General features: G+C 37.1%; 1 protein-coding gene across 2 annotated transcripts in view; it reads right to left on the bottom strand.

The window, feature by feature from the left end:
- LOC139948638 (RNA-binding motif, single-stranded-interacting protein 1-like) overlaps nt 1-14,325 on the bottom strand; it is a 236,093-nt gene that overhangs the window by 199,886 nt on the left and 21,882 nt on the right. For both annotated transcript variants that reach the window (XM_071946840.1, XM_071946841.1), the window contains exon 3: nt 12,467-12,574. In XM_071946840.1, coding sequence (XP_071802941.1) covers nt 12,467-12,574 — 108 coding nt within the window. The remainder of the gene's footprint in view (nt 1-12,466; nt 12,575-14,325) is intronic.

The following is a 14,325-nucleotide window of genomic DNA, read 5'->3' as shown; positions in this document are numbered from 1 at the left end:
CAAACAATCAGTGTGCGACACTTTCCCACTGTGATGTAAGAACATTCACTTTTTGCAAATCGCAAATCAAAGTACGCTTCAAGGTCATTAAAAAATACAGGAGTAATAACACAAAAATAATAATAACAAATTCTTATAAAGCGCATTTTACGATACCATATCAATGCGCTTTACATTAGTGTCGTGGTCATAGGGCCAATAACATCCCTTTTAAATCTTTCTAAGCTCCCTGGGGAGTATACAACCTGGGCAACCGTAGCACTCCAAAGGCTTTTAAATACACAATATCAACCTCTACCATTGCAGGTACCCATTTTTACCCCTGGGTCAAGAGAAGCAACTACAGTAAAGCATCTTGCTCAGGGACACAAGTGTCATGACTGGGATTCGAACCCACACTCCGATGACTTAACCACCAGAACTTATTTTCGAAGCTAGAAACCACTTGGCCATGGTCTACTCTAAAACGTAAAAGATCATCAGTTGTTCGGTTGTTCATTTATTTATTTTGGGGGGTATATTTTCATCAGAATAATCTTGGATGTGCCATTGTGGTGGTCAATGCCACTGTGTGTTATTCAGTGAAGTGCGCACTTTAGGCAACGCGGTGTTTACCAAAAACCTATTTCCCACCAAAATAGTGAGCGTGGCACAGTCGCCACGTGTGTGACGCGCCTGCAAGGGGTCAATAGAATGCTGATTTTTCTTTAGGGACCTTTCTCTATGGTTCAATTTACCCCGTAACTTCTTGAAACTACATTATATGATTAGAATAAGCAACTTCTCAACCAGCAACTCAATTATTTGCAGGTGGATATAGTACCAGAAACCTAACATAACGAATAAAAAATGCTAAAAAGCTAAATACAAAAAAAAAAGTAATCCTAAGCAACAAAACTTGAAAGAGTTCAAACTAAACACTTTAAAAAAATGCCTGGAAAACTTTGAAAAAATGGTCTCAAGATGCAAAACTAGAAGGATGGAATTCCTTTGAAGAAGAGGCCGACCCCTAAACACCAAGTTCACAAGACATGACCACCAACAAACTACCCTCCTCTAGCTTGACCTTGTGCCCTTACAGTGCAACCAACTGCCCCTCCTTCTTTCCATTTCAGAATGCCTCAACCTCTCTCCACAGTAACTCCTGATAAATGACAGCAGATGGATGGAATGAGGGGGAAATGGGGTAGTAGTATTGGGGAAGTGTCCTGAATTCCATGCCCCAACAAGCACATATTTCTCTAAACATCCCAATGCATGAATCAGAGCCTTGTTCATCCACTCCCCATTGGGGACACTATACTCGGAAAATCTCCTAAAAGGGTCAAACCTGGGCCCAATTTTATGGCTCTGCTTAATGCTAACCGCCAATTTCTGCGCTTCTGATCACCATTCTCTGCTAGCGTGCAAGCGCCCAATTTCTGCGCTAGCTGTGTAAGCGTAGAATACCTAGTAATGTGGAATACGCATGAGCACAAGCCGAAACTTCCCACCAACCCATGAAATAACGCTTGGCGTAAGCACAATATTACCTACTTCCAGAAATGCCAATTCTGTGCTTACGGCAAGCAGAGCCATGAAATTGAGCCCAGGAGCATCAGAGACAGTCCTCTTTTATTCACAGTTCTCAGAGCCGCAAACAGGGACTAGTTATGTCTGCTGCCACCAGCTTCTTATAATCTCCCATTCCTTCCAAATCAGAATACAATATATTCCTCCATTGTGCTAGTATAGTCAGAAAAGCCTCCTCAAGGGTTATACATGGAGCATGGCTCTCACGATTCACTCCAATCGGGATACAATAACTACATTCCCCCATGGGGGTAGTATGTTAAAAAAAAGCCCCCAAAAGGGTTAGAATTGAAGTAAGGAGGAAGAAACTGCCATGCTTTGAGTCTGGACACCCATTCAGAACACATGTTTGACCTTGTCTTCCAAGTGTAAAGGTTTTAGCTGTAACAAGCCTCTAGGGCTGATGAGTGAGGTTGTGGAATGTGCCCAGAGTGGTCACCCATTTATTTTCCTTTCCAATATAATTTGAGACCTGGACTTCAGCAGGTGGGTCCAGGAGTTGAGTGGCGTGTGAATGAATGATGCAGCTGTTTACATTCCAAGCGCCCTCTGTTGACCAGTATAGTATGATGTTTGTATCATAAGGCCTATGAGTAACCTGTTGACTGGCGGGTCAGTTTCAAGACTAAATAATACAATTTTTGTTAGACTGGTCCCCTGTCTTGCACTGGTCTTACTGACCCAACGATTTCAATGGTTACAATGATTTCATTCGATAACAATGATTTCATTGGATACAATGATTTCATTGGAAACAATGATTTCAGTGGATACAATGATTTCATTGGATACAATGATTTCATTGGAAACAATGATTTCAGTGGATACAATAATTTCATTGGATACAATGATTTCATTGGATACAATGATTTCAGTGGATACAATGATTTCATTGGAAACAATGATTTCAGTGGATTCAATGATTTCATTGGATACAATGATTTCATTCGATAACAATGATTTCATTGGATACAATGATTTCAGTGGATACAATGATTTCATTGGATACAATGATTTCATTGGATACAATGATTTCAGTGGATACAGTGATTTCATTGGATACAATGATTTCATTGGATACAATGATTTCATTGGATACAATGATTTCATTGGATACAATGATTTCATTGGAAACAATGATTTCAGTGGATACAATGATTTCAGTGGATACAATGATTTCATTGGATACAATGATTTCAGTGGATACAATGATTTCATTGGATACAATGATTTCAGTGGATACAATGATTTTATTGGATACAATGATTTCATTGGATACAATGATTTCATTGGATACAATGATTTTATTGGATACAATGATTTCATTGGATACAATGATTTCAGTGGATACAATGATTTCAGTGGATACAATGATTTTATTGGATACAATGATTTCAGTGGATACAATGATTTCAGTGGATACAATGATTTCAGTGGATACAATGATTTCATTGGATACAATGATTTCAGTGGATACAATGATTTTATTGGATACAATGATTTCATTGGATACAATGATTTCAGTGGATACAATGATTTTATTGGATACAATGATTTCATTGGATACAATGATTTCATTGGATACAATGATTTCATTGGATACAATGATTTCATTGGATACAATGATTTCATTGGATACAATGATTTCAGTGGATACAATGATTTCATTGGATACAATGATTTCAGTGGATACAATGATTTCATTGGATACAGTGATTTCAGTGGATACAATGATTTCATTGGATACAATGATTTCAGTGGATACAATGATTACATTGGATTCAGTGATTTCAGTGGATACAATGATTTCATTGGATACAATGATTTCAGTGGATACAATGATTTCATTGGATACAATGATTTCAGTGGATACAATGATTACATTGGATTCAGTGATTTTATTGGATACAATGATTTCATTGGATACAGTGATTTCAGTGGATACAATGATTTCATTGGATACAGTGATTTCAGTGGATACAATGATTTCATTGGATACAATGATTTCAGTGGATACAATGATTTCATTGGATACAGTGATTTCAGTGGATACAATGATTTCATTCGATACAATGATTTCAGTGGATACAATGATTACATTGGATTCAGTGATTTTATTGGATACAGTGATTTTATTGGATACAGTGATTTTATTGGATACAACGGTTTCATTCGATACACTGATCTCATTAAGTAAACATACAGTGATGTAAGCTTTCCATATGTTTTTGATTGGTTCGAGGTGATGTAATTTTTAGCAATTTGTCATCTTGCAATTTTGATCGTCGTTTGAGTGCATGCAGCATGTGCAAAATGTTTTTACATTTGTAATGTTGTTTTATTCACTGTGTAATAATGTAGGCTACATATGCATTGACTTTGAATCTCCATGTGAAATGAATGTGAGGTCAAAGGTACATCTGGCAGCATCCAGTCCGGGCATTGTTAGCGGGCCCGGGGTGTGACAACAGATACACAGGCTAAATTTTTTGTCAGCTTTCATTTCGGATGAATAAGCAGAAGCTCACAATAGAGGGCTCTCTTCAGGAACTGGACACCACCACAAAGTATTTTTACAAATTAAAATTTCTTTTAGCTCTATGTGACACCTCCCCCTTCGTAGAAAAATTGCAAAAAAAAATTGTTTTGCGGCAATAATCCTCTACTTTGTAAACAATCTGTTTCACCATACAGCAAGGGCTTCACATGAGGAAATTTGATATGAGGCCATCTGGTTGTTTTGTTTCTATTTAAATTACCTGCTAGTGCTCCACTATCTATGGCCTATCTTTTCAGCTTCATAACAAAATGACACATCTGGAACATTTGATGTTGTGACATCTTCACTTCCATTATTGAATTGAATTACGACATATGTGATGTGATTGTTTTATGTTGAGATTAAACATACGGTGCTCAACCCATATGATAACCCCCAGATTGGAGGAAAAATGCAAAAGTCAACTTCTGCTAGAAGTTTATATAAATACTTTTTGGTTGTTATGACCGGGTTCAAGTCCCGGTCATGACACTTATAAGTTGTATCATTTTTAGCAAAACACTTAACCATTGCTTCGTCCTTCGGATGGGACGTAAAGCTGTTGTATGTATCGTGTGTTGTTATAAAAAATTTCAATGCACAACAAATATCCCAGTCCACACTTTCGCAAAGAGAAGGGGTTTGCCCAGGTGCGTCTAGCAGTGTGACAATCTTCAATCATGAAGGCTTTTTTGTAGTGAGGCCTAAATTTTTAATATTGTTCATGGTTTGTTTTCAGAGATTTTATTGGCTTCAGTTTTACTTCTACCTCAATGGTTTCACAAACTTAAAGACTCCTTTAAATCCCTTCATCAGTGGAGGTAGAAATGACTTTACCCTTTACATTATTCAATGTAATGTACATACATCTGATAAATAATTCACTTGCAACCAAATACCTCAAGAAGACAAACCACATCCTTCCCTAATAATGTAGCCACCAAACCAGCTGCTGCAGTTTGTCTGATTTAAATACACCTGTCAGTTGGGCAGGTGATTAGCACCTACTTGGGACCAGCCCACACAATGCCCTCCTTTAACTGCTGTATCATTGTAGTGAATAGTCAAGCCATTAGAAGGGTTGTGTTACAATGTCACCTGCAAAGGTAACTGTTTTCTTTTCTTGGTTGGACAAAGCCCACCTGGTAGGTTAACTGGTGATAATGTAACAGTCAGAGGTGGTTAGTTTTACATCAGAGGGCAACCTTGCTCTATGGTTACTAGTACAGAGCATAGAGCATACAGCCTACAAGACAAGCTTTCAGGATTCTAGTCCAGATGTTTGTTTTTAAAGATGATTACCTCTTTTAGATTATTGTTCTCCTGTTTGGCATATTTATCGTGTAAAACACGAGACTCAACTAGAAAAGGTTCAGAGGTATGCCACAAGGCTAATGCTTCATCAAAGGAGACAGGAACAACCCTACAATAGCAGGCTTATAGAAACAGGGCTTTCCACCCTAAGTAATAGAAGAGAATATCTGTTCTTTGCTTTTGTATGTAAACAATTTGTTGCTCACAATCATGCAGGTGCCTTGTCATCCTTTTTATGCAAAATATTGGTTAATGCTAGACACAAAGATAAACTTGTTTTTCATCATTTATCAGCCCGTACCGATTTGTTTAAATTTTCCATCCCCTGCCGTTTTGCTCGTGGCTGGAGCAACTTGCCTACTGACCTTGTTAACGATTTCATATGTGCCCCCTTACAGGAATTTTTATCTAAGCTCAAAAACCATTTTGATGTATAGACTGGCTTTTTAAAGTTCATGTTTTGCTCGTTTGCCTTTTTTGTTCCTTGTTTTGTTTCATGTTCTATGCTTTTTAGTTATTTTTATAATTGTTCAAATTTTTCCACCCCCTGCAGTTTTGCTCTTAGATAGAGTTACTTGCCTGTTTACAATGTCATTTCATTTGTGTCCCCTCATCGGAATTTTGTTGTATTGCTCTTAAACCATTTTGATGTATAGACTTGCTTTTTTTACGTATATCATTTTAGGTGTGTTTTTCTGTGTATGTCTTTGCTTGTTTGCCTTTTTAAATTGTTTAGTGATTTGTATTATCTTCTGTGCTTTTTGATATGCCCCCTCTTGCCTTTATGTATTGTTAGGGTTATAGGAGACATACGCCTTTTGCCACAGTTATTTTTTTAACTTTTATGTTCTCCTGGGCACCCCACTGTTGTTTTACTTTGTTTTCTTAAATATTTTTAATGTATGTATATGTGCTTGTAAATGTGATTGCCCGAATAAATATTATTATTATTATTATTGTTATTAAGAGCACTTGGTAAACTCCCACTAGAGGATATAAACACCAAGCTGGCAACAGCCAATCTCTTTCATACAAACATTGATATAACATCTATGATTTTATGATACATCCTTGCCCTATTGGAAGTACAATGTAGGCCTTATGTTAAAGGTTCTTAATGTGATTTGTACAACAGCTATGGACAGTAGAATGAAAAACTTGTTACTTCGAATCAAATACTGGGTATAGAAAAAGATCACTTTTTTAGCCACCCAAATTTGAATCTTTCTCAGAATTGTGTATTCCAATTGCAGATAATATTCTTCCTGCATAAACTTAACCACTCCAGATTTTTTTGCAATATCTCAAAAACGCTTCTACCTTTTGAAATAAAATTTAGTCAGTTTTATGATATAGGGCCTATATCTACAACCATGTAGATAATCCCTTTAAAAGGGTAAAATAGAGGGTTAAATTTGTATTTATTATTTTTTTTTTTTTCAATCTGGAAGGTCTCTGAAATTGTAGCACACATAACTCAAATCTAAATAGGCCCCGTCCGTTTAAGTGTCTATGGCTATGGCTTGATCACCAGATTAAGCCCATGGTGAAGCTGTTAATGACTACGAAGCCTTCCACACTTGCAGCCACAGCTGCAGTCACAAATTCAAAAATGGCCTTACTTAAAAAAAATAATAAAAACCTGCTTTCAAACCAGGGCCCGATTTCAAAGAGCTTGTGATTGGTTGTAAACTCCCCAGGGAGCTAAGATGGTTTAAAGGCAGTGGACACTATTGGTTATTACTCAAAACAATTATTAGCATAAAGCCTTACTTGGTAAAAAGTAATGCAGAGAGATTGATGGTATAAAGCATTGTGAGAAACGGCTCCCTCTGAATAGGAATAGTTTTCGAGAAAGAAGTAATTTTCCACGAATTCGATTTCGAGACCTCAAGTTTAGAATTTGAGGTCTCGAAATCAAGCATCTGAAAGCACACAACTTCGTGTGACAAGGGTGTTTTTTTCTTTCATAGTTATCTTGCAACTCCAACGACCAATCAAGCTCAAATTTTCACAGGTTTGTTATTTTATTCAAATGTTGAGATACAGCAAGTGAGAAAACTGGTCTTTGATATTTACCAATAGTTTCCACTGGCTTTAAGGAATGATTTAAGGCCCAGTGACCAGGGGTTATAATGTCGGAAGCGCTTTGAGACACCCCTCGGGCGTGAAAAGCGCTATACTGGTTATTATTACGATTATTATTATTAAAAGCACAATCAGTCAATAATTCAAAATAATTTATTTAGCACCGGTATCCATGATTGATTGATTGATTGAATTTGTTTTGACAAATACAGCAGGATTATGCAAAAAATACATACACACAAAAAACAGGAGAAAAGACAATAAAATAAGATAAACCAAATGAGATAAGAATACTGCACAAAATTATCCAATAGTAACCCAACAACACCAATGACTTACACTTATTTCCATTGGGGTCCTTACAAAAAAACGAAAAAACACCCCAAAAAATGAAAGTACCAAAAACAGACAATTAATTAACTTATTAATTAAATTAAATCAATGAAATCAAAAAAAGGGAACTGAAACCAAAATGGAACCCAAGCTATGCTTTATTAAAGATGTGGGTTTTTTTTTGCAAAGTGGCATTTGACTAGTTTTTTAAATTGTTGCAGGCTACACATGTAGTGGAAATGTTAATATTAGCAGGTAAATAAGTATGTTCAAAGCGCCTTGACAAAGAATCTATAAATAGAAAGAGCTACAATGAGTAGCTACTAGCATTATATAGTGTTAAAACACTATCGGAATAATGTCACCCGCCAAAATACAATATACAATGTACCATCTATGACTGGTATCCTGCTCATTTGTGCTTAGCTGGCAGAAAATTGTTAAGCAAAATTTAGTTAGAATTGGGCCTTGGGACAGAGAAATGCCTTTGATTGATACGCAAATTTAACAATTGGTTCACAAACTCATCTGTGATTGTTTCAGCTTCATTCAGGGAATGTTTGGTAACTGCAAACATTGTTTCTGTTTTAAAAAGAACAACAAAGTGATAAGAGGTTTTTGATTACGCAGTCACCAGAAGGGCAAAGTGTTTCTTTTCGTTGCTAGTAATCCTAACCTGGAATGCTAACAAGTCAGAATGTTTTTAATTCACAGGTGTAGTGTCAAGGCACCTGATGTTCTTGTTCTCTTGTCACTCTAATACATTCTAATTTGAGAAGCTTAAAGAGTTTGGGTACTTTTTGTAACACAAAACACAGTGTCCACACATTTACATTAAACTTACTCTGTTTGAAGATAATGGTAGTAGAAAGCTTCCCTTAAAATATTACTTGCTGAGGTGCTGTAGTTTTTGAGACATGAGTAAAACAATGTCATGCAAACAATTTTCATCTCAGAACTAGTAATACGTTTTACGGGCTAAAATATTTGTTGTCTCTCTGAGACGAAAATTATTTTCGTGACTTGTTTTACTCATTCCTCAAAAACTTCAGCACCTTAGCAAGTAATATTTTAAGAGAAGCTTTCTACCATCACCATCTTCAAACTGTGTAAGTTAAATGTAAATCTGTTGCCATTGTGTTTTGTGTCCTACAAAAAGTACCCGGATCCTTTAAAGGTGAGTACACTGCTGACATCAGTTTTCCCATCAGCCGACACGAAACTTATTAACTCTCCTACTGTCTGACCAGTCAACATCATCCACAGTGGATTTGAACAATAGATAACATATGCCAGCCTGTAATAATTATGAAGAGTCATGTGGTGAACGCATACTATGTACACAGTCAACCCTCCTACTGTCTGACCATTCATTTTCAATTATTCTTTGTAGTGCGAAGGATGTACATGTACACAGTCAACCCTCCTACTGTCTGACCATTCACTTTCAAGTATCTACTGTCCCTGTAGTTTGAAGATCATGCAAACTATACCAGCCTGCAATCCAATACCATGTGGTCAATGCCTCTACACAGTACATATATATAGTCAACCCTCCTACTGTCTGACCATTCATTATAATCTACTGTGTTATTGAATGATAGATTAACGAAGCAAGCTGGTAATGGAGTTATGTGATGAAATGTATCAACACACCATACTACACAGAGCTATCAAATACAACCTGTGCAATTGAACAAAAGTTTGTCAGCTCACTGGAAAATGTTACCAAAAATAGTTTGGTCCATATCGTCATGGTTGGTCAATGCACAATATAAAAGTAAAACCAAAGATTATAGAGCGCCGATTATCGCAAGATGCGGAACTGAAGCTTTATCTATTGCTGAAACATGAAATACGCATGGGCGCCATTTCAGCAAGTGAATGTTTTGTTTTCCATTGATAGAAATGGTCATTGTCTGCACTAATCTACACTATGATCTATTGTGGTATCAAAAGAGTTACTTGCCGAAATGGCGTCCAGTGGGATTTCACATTTCAGCCCGAGTTCTGCATGCGCTCTATAATCTTTGGTAAAACTGTCTCACATCCACAATCATGTATAGTGTATTTCAGTTTTTCAGACAAGAGAAAATAAGCTGAAAATTGCCTCCAGGCATTATTGCACTGATATAAGGCATGATTGCGCTGATATGTCCTGGCATATTCCACATAAATGTAGGCTCCAAGGCCAGCATGTGTATAGTGTGTTCTTAAGTACCCTCCTTCCACCTTTCTTGACTTAAGACAGAAATTGACATTTTTAATGAGACCTTGAGTCTTTACAGCACAGAAGGGAATAAGTGCCGAGCTTTACAGTTCCTCGGGTAAACTTGAAAGGAATATAATCAGGACCAAGGAATTTTCTACCGGTTTCTTTTAATATTAGAGTCAGTTCTTTCTCAGTCTGGTGAAGCTGGCCTAATTTGTGGCAGACTTTAGCCCCTGTCAAACTGGACAAACTCCCCAGGAAATAACTGGGAATGTTTGGTCCACTCTTTCATCACAACTCAATTGTTAACCCTTGCAAACTCCCGGGGAAATAGCCCTCGGAAAGCCCTCGGAAAATAGTTATCCCTGCTTGGGAGATAGGGTTAAGGGACAGTACATGTACTTGCCTCAACTGGCGTAAGGTGGGGTAACGAATAAGTTTCCCTAGTAGCTCCTGAGTATTTATTTCCTCTGGGAATTGGCTCTGGGGTATTATGACGAAGTCTTTTTAATTGTTTGTTCAAATTTATAGGAGTTATTGGGAAAACTATGTAAAGCGTTTCCCACAGTGACTCAGACTTGGTTAGCAGACCACTACTAAAGGAGAACATACTCTTATCAAGGTAAACTACAACCTAGTAAGAAAATCGTGCCTCAAGCCTCATGAATAATTTGTAAACCCACAACTTTTTCTGGACATCAAAGATTTGAGGGAAAATACTGTGCCCATTGGACAACTCACTATTAACCTGGGGTGGATTTCACAAACAGTTAGGACTAGTCTTATCTTGAGTTAGGACCAGTTTCTCGTCCTAACTTACGACCATCCATGCAATGTGTATATCTCCTAGGACTAGTCCTAAGTTAGCCTAACTCTTTGTGAAATCGACCCCTGGACCATTTGGGGTATACAAGACTTTAGAGTGCTGCCCATTTTGCTCACTATCTAAGGGTCCTTAGTCCAAAATAAAACCAGTTAGTTCTTTCTGGTGTTTTCATTTTGGAGGGGAATATCTATATAAAATTTAAAAAATTAAAAATTAAAAAAATCCTAAAAAGTGACAAGAAAACAGAAGGTACACTATCAGCAGATATTTCTGATTTGATTTCAAAAGGCTGAGACTTTTAAAATATTTTATGAACATTTATTTAATTTTTTTACATTCAGCATTGGCTGATACGGGGACCTTACTTAATGTGAGGCACCCTCAGCAGTGGTGTCTGAATATACTGCCCTCTCTTGACAACAAACACTAAAGATAAATTAGGAAATCATGTAGGTGAATAAATCTGGCTGTAATTGGTTCGGAAATAAGGATGCGGGGCTCGTAATTGCCAGATTATTTCATTTGAAACTCATCTTGGAACGGCTGACTTTGTTTCCATCTACAACATTAAACTTCCTGTACGAGACAGGTGGCCCGAAACCATTGACGGTAATCACATAATTATAATAACCAGGTTTGAATTCGAAGAAATGGAAAATCCCAGGAACAGTCTCATAGGTTAATTACTATTTATTATTTTCACTTAAGCACTCCTTAAAATGAAATTTGTCTGGGCACACCTCACACATAGGTGACATAACGAAAGAACTCACTAAATGACTATCTCATTGCTTTTGAAAGGGGTTAAAAGGCCCAGTCCCACTGCAGCGATAACGATAACGATAGCGATCACGACGCAAAGAGAACACGTTCTATTGGTTGAATTGCTCCATGCAGAATACGCACACGCTCATTCAACCAATAGAATGCGTTCTCTTGGCGTCGTTATCGATATCGTTCTCGTTATCGCTGCAGTGGGACCGGTCCTAAACTCTCCCACAATCCTGAATGAAAAGTACTGCGCAAATTCTTGAACTTGAACGCAAAGTGTACACAATTGAAAAATGTTCTTCTGTTTTGTTATTTTATTTTTAGAGTACTGTTTTAATTCCTTTTCTGTTTTGATGAGCAAATCAAAAAGCTTTCGAGTTTTTCATTTTTGCGCATGGAGCGTTAAACATGGATGAGACTTGACCAATTTGAAAATTCCTGGAAAATTGCTCCCAGGCCAGGTTTTCTCTTGTTATTCTAGACCCAGAACCTGACAGACATAACAATTAAAGAGGGTTACAGACTCTGTGAATCCCCAGAAATACAAAACTACAGTTTTTGACATAATGTAGACTTGTTTACTTCTGTCAAGAAACTATAAAAGCTCAAAAAGGTTTCGAAACAATCCTGAGATATCATGTCAGGGGTTTCCCTTGAAAAAAATCACTCGCCGGCCATACAAGTCAACCAAAATAGTAAAGTAGGGATTTGACATGCCTGCCGCTGTTTTTTGCTCGCATTTGGCGATTGGGCGACTGCTTATTTTGAAGCCCTGCTTGTGCTTGGTCACAAATATAAATCATTATCTTACCGGAACTTGATGTTGTGGCATAGGCCTCACTGCATAGGCAATCGGCTGAGGTTGGGATATCGGTGTTCGGGACTTAATGACTGTCACTGGTCTACTCTGAGGTGAAATCTATCCGATCAAAATATCAAAGAAGAAAACATTTATAATGAGTGATAACTTCCCATGGTAGGCTTGTAGGATATTGGTAATCCTGCATAACTTCCCTTGAAAATTTAAAAATAAGTTGTACGTTGTAGGAGTGGATCCAAAGTAGATAGTTTAAAGGAATACTACCTGTAAATCGTTAGTTTTTAGAACAAGAGTGGATTCATTGCAGTCCTTTTTAAAGTAAATTCAAATCACATTTATTTCTATATTAATGCATTAAATACTTAGTGGTCCTGTATCTTCAGTGTCAACCAAACCATTTCAATGTTGAGGGTGTGTACAACAAAGTAGGCAGCTTTTAGTTTGTGTTTCTTTCTGTTTTACTTTATTTTCTCAAAAATACAGCACTTTTCTCACTAACTTTCCACACACATTACGATACAGCTCTTGCCAACTTGTCGACTGGACTAAGCACAATGTACAGGCTTGATACTTCACGGAGGCAACAAAGGCGTTTGCTTCCAGGCGCATGGTCATTGCCTTGGTGCCCTTAAAATGCTCCAGTACAAATTTACATTTTCCTCATAGGTTGCCCTTTACCGTGGAGAAAATGCCTCAGTGCCCTTGCCCTTTCAAAAACGAAGCATACAGGCCTGAATAAAGTCTTTGAAACAAAACTTAAAATGTTCAAAAGGAAGACTGAAAAGTATGTGATGTAAATGTTAATCGGATGGACATGGGGACCTGGCCGATGAATCATTTTAATTTAACTTCACTTTTTCTTGGAAACGTCAGGCCAAATTAATCCGAGTTTGATACATTGAGAAAAGGTGCAGTTCGCCTTTAAAGATAAGGTGTGTGATCTTTAATTCTTTTCTAACTATATAATAAGTAATTTTAATTTATAGTGAGCAACATCGGTGACAGTTACTTTGAAAAACACTTCTTGAAAGGGAACCTTATTAACTGATATCTCTGGTAATAAATATCAATAATCACAACAATTGTTCAACCTAATGATTAATTTATTGTCTCTTCCCACAAGAAAACCACCAAGCGACAGTATTAGTCATGGCTTATCTCCTACCTTCTGCCCAGAGAAAAGTGAATAAGCAGGACAGTTCTTTCCTCAACCCAAAATTATCGGGGAAAAAAAAATCAGTTTTCCATGTGGTTAACTAAAGTGACCTTTATTAAAGACAGTGGATACTATTGGTAATTGTCAAAGACCAGTGTTCTCCCTTGCTGTATCTCAACATATGCATAAAATAACAAACCTGTGAAAATTTGAGCTCAACTGGTCATCGAAGTTGCGAGATTATAATGAAAGAAGAAAAACACCCTTGTCACACGAAGTTGTGTGCTTTCATATGCTTGATTTCCAGACCTCAATATTTCTAAATCTGAGGTCTCTAAATAAAATTCGTGGAAAATTACTTCTTTCTCGAAAAGTACTCCACTTCAGAGGGAGCTGTTTCTCACAATGTTTTATACTATCAACCTTTCCCCATTACTCGTTACCAAGTAAAGTTTTATGCTAATTATTATTATTTTGAGTAATTACCAACAGTGTATGCCTTTAACAAGGCAAACCTGCATTGCCAACCTGCATTGCCTTTTCAAGACTGAAGAGTTGGGCCTCTCCATGATAAGAGCTCTACAAATAAATAGAAAGAGTATACAAAAATATTTGAATTGAATTCTAGACCTCAGCTGAGGTCTAGAATTCAAGCATCTGAAAGCACACAACTTGTGTGACAAGGGTGTTTTTT

Source organism: Asterias amurensis, chromosome 16 (genome assembly GCF_032118995.1).
Source record: "Asterias amurensis chromosome 16, ASM3211899v1".
NCBI classification, from domain to species: domain Eukaryota; kingdom Metazoa; phylum Echinodermata; class Asteroidea; order Forcipulatida; family Asteriidae; genus Asterias; species Asterias amurensis.
This window is presented reverse-complemented; position numbering and strand designations above follow the sequence as displayed.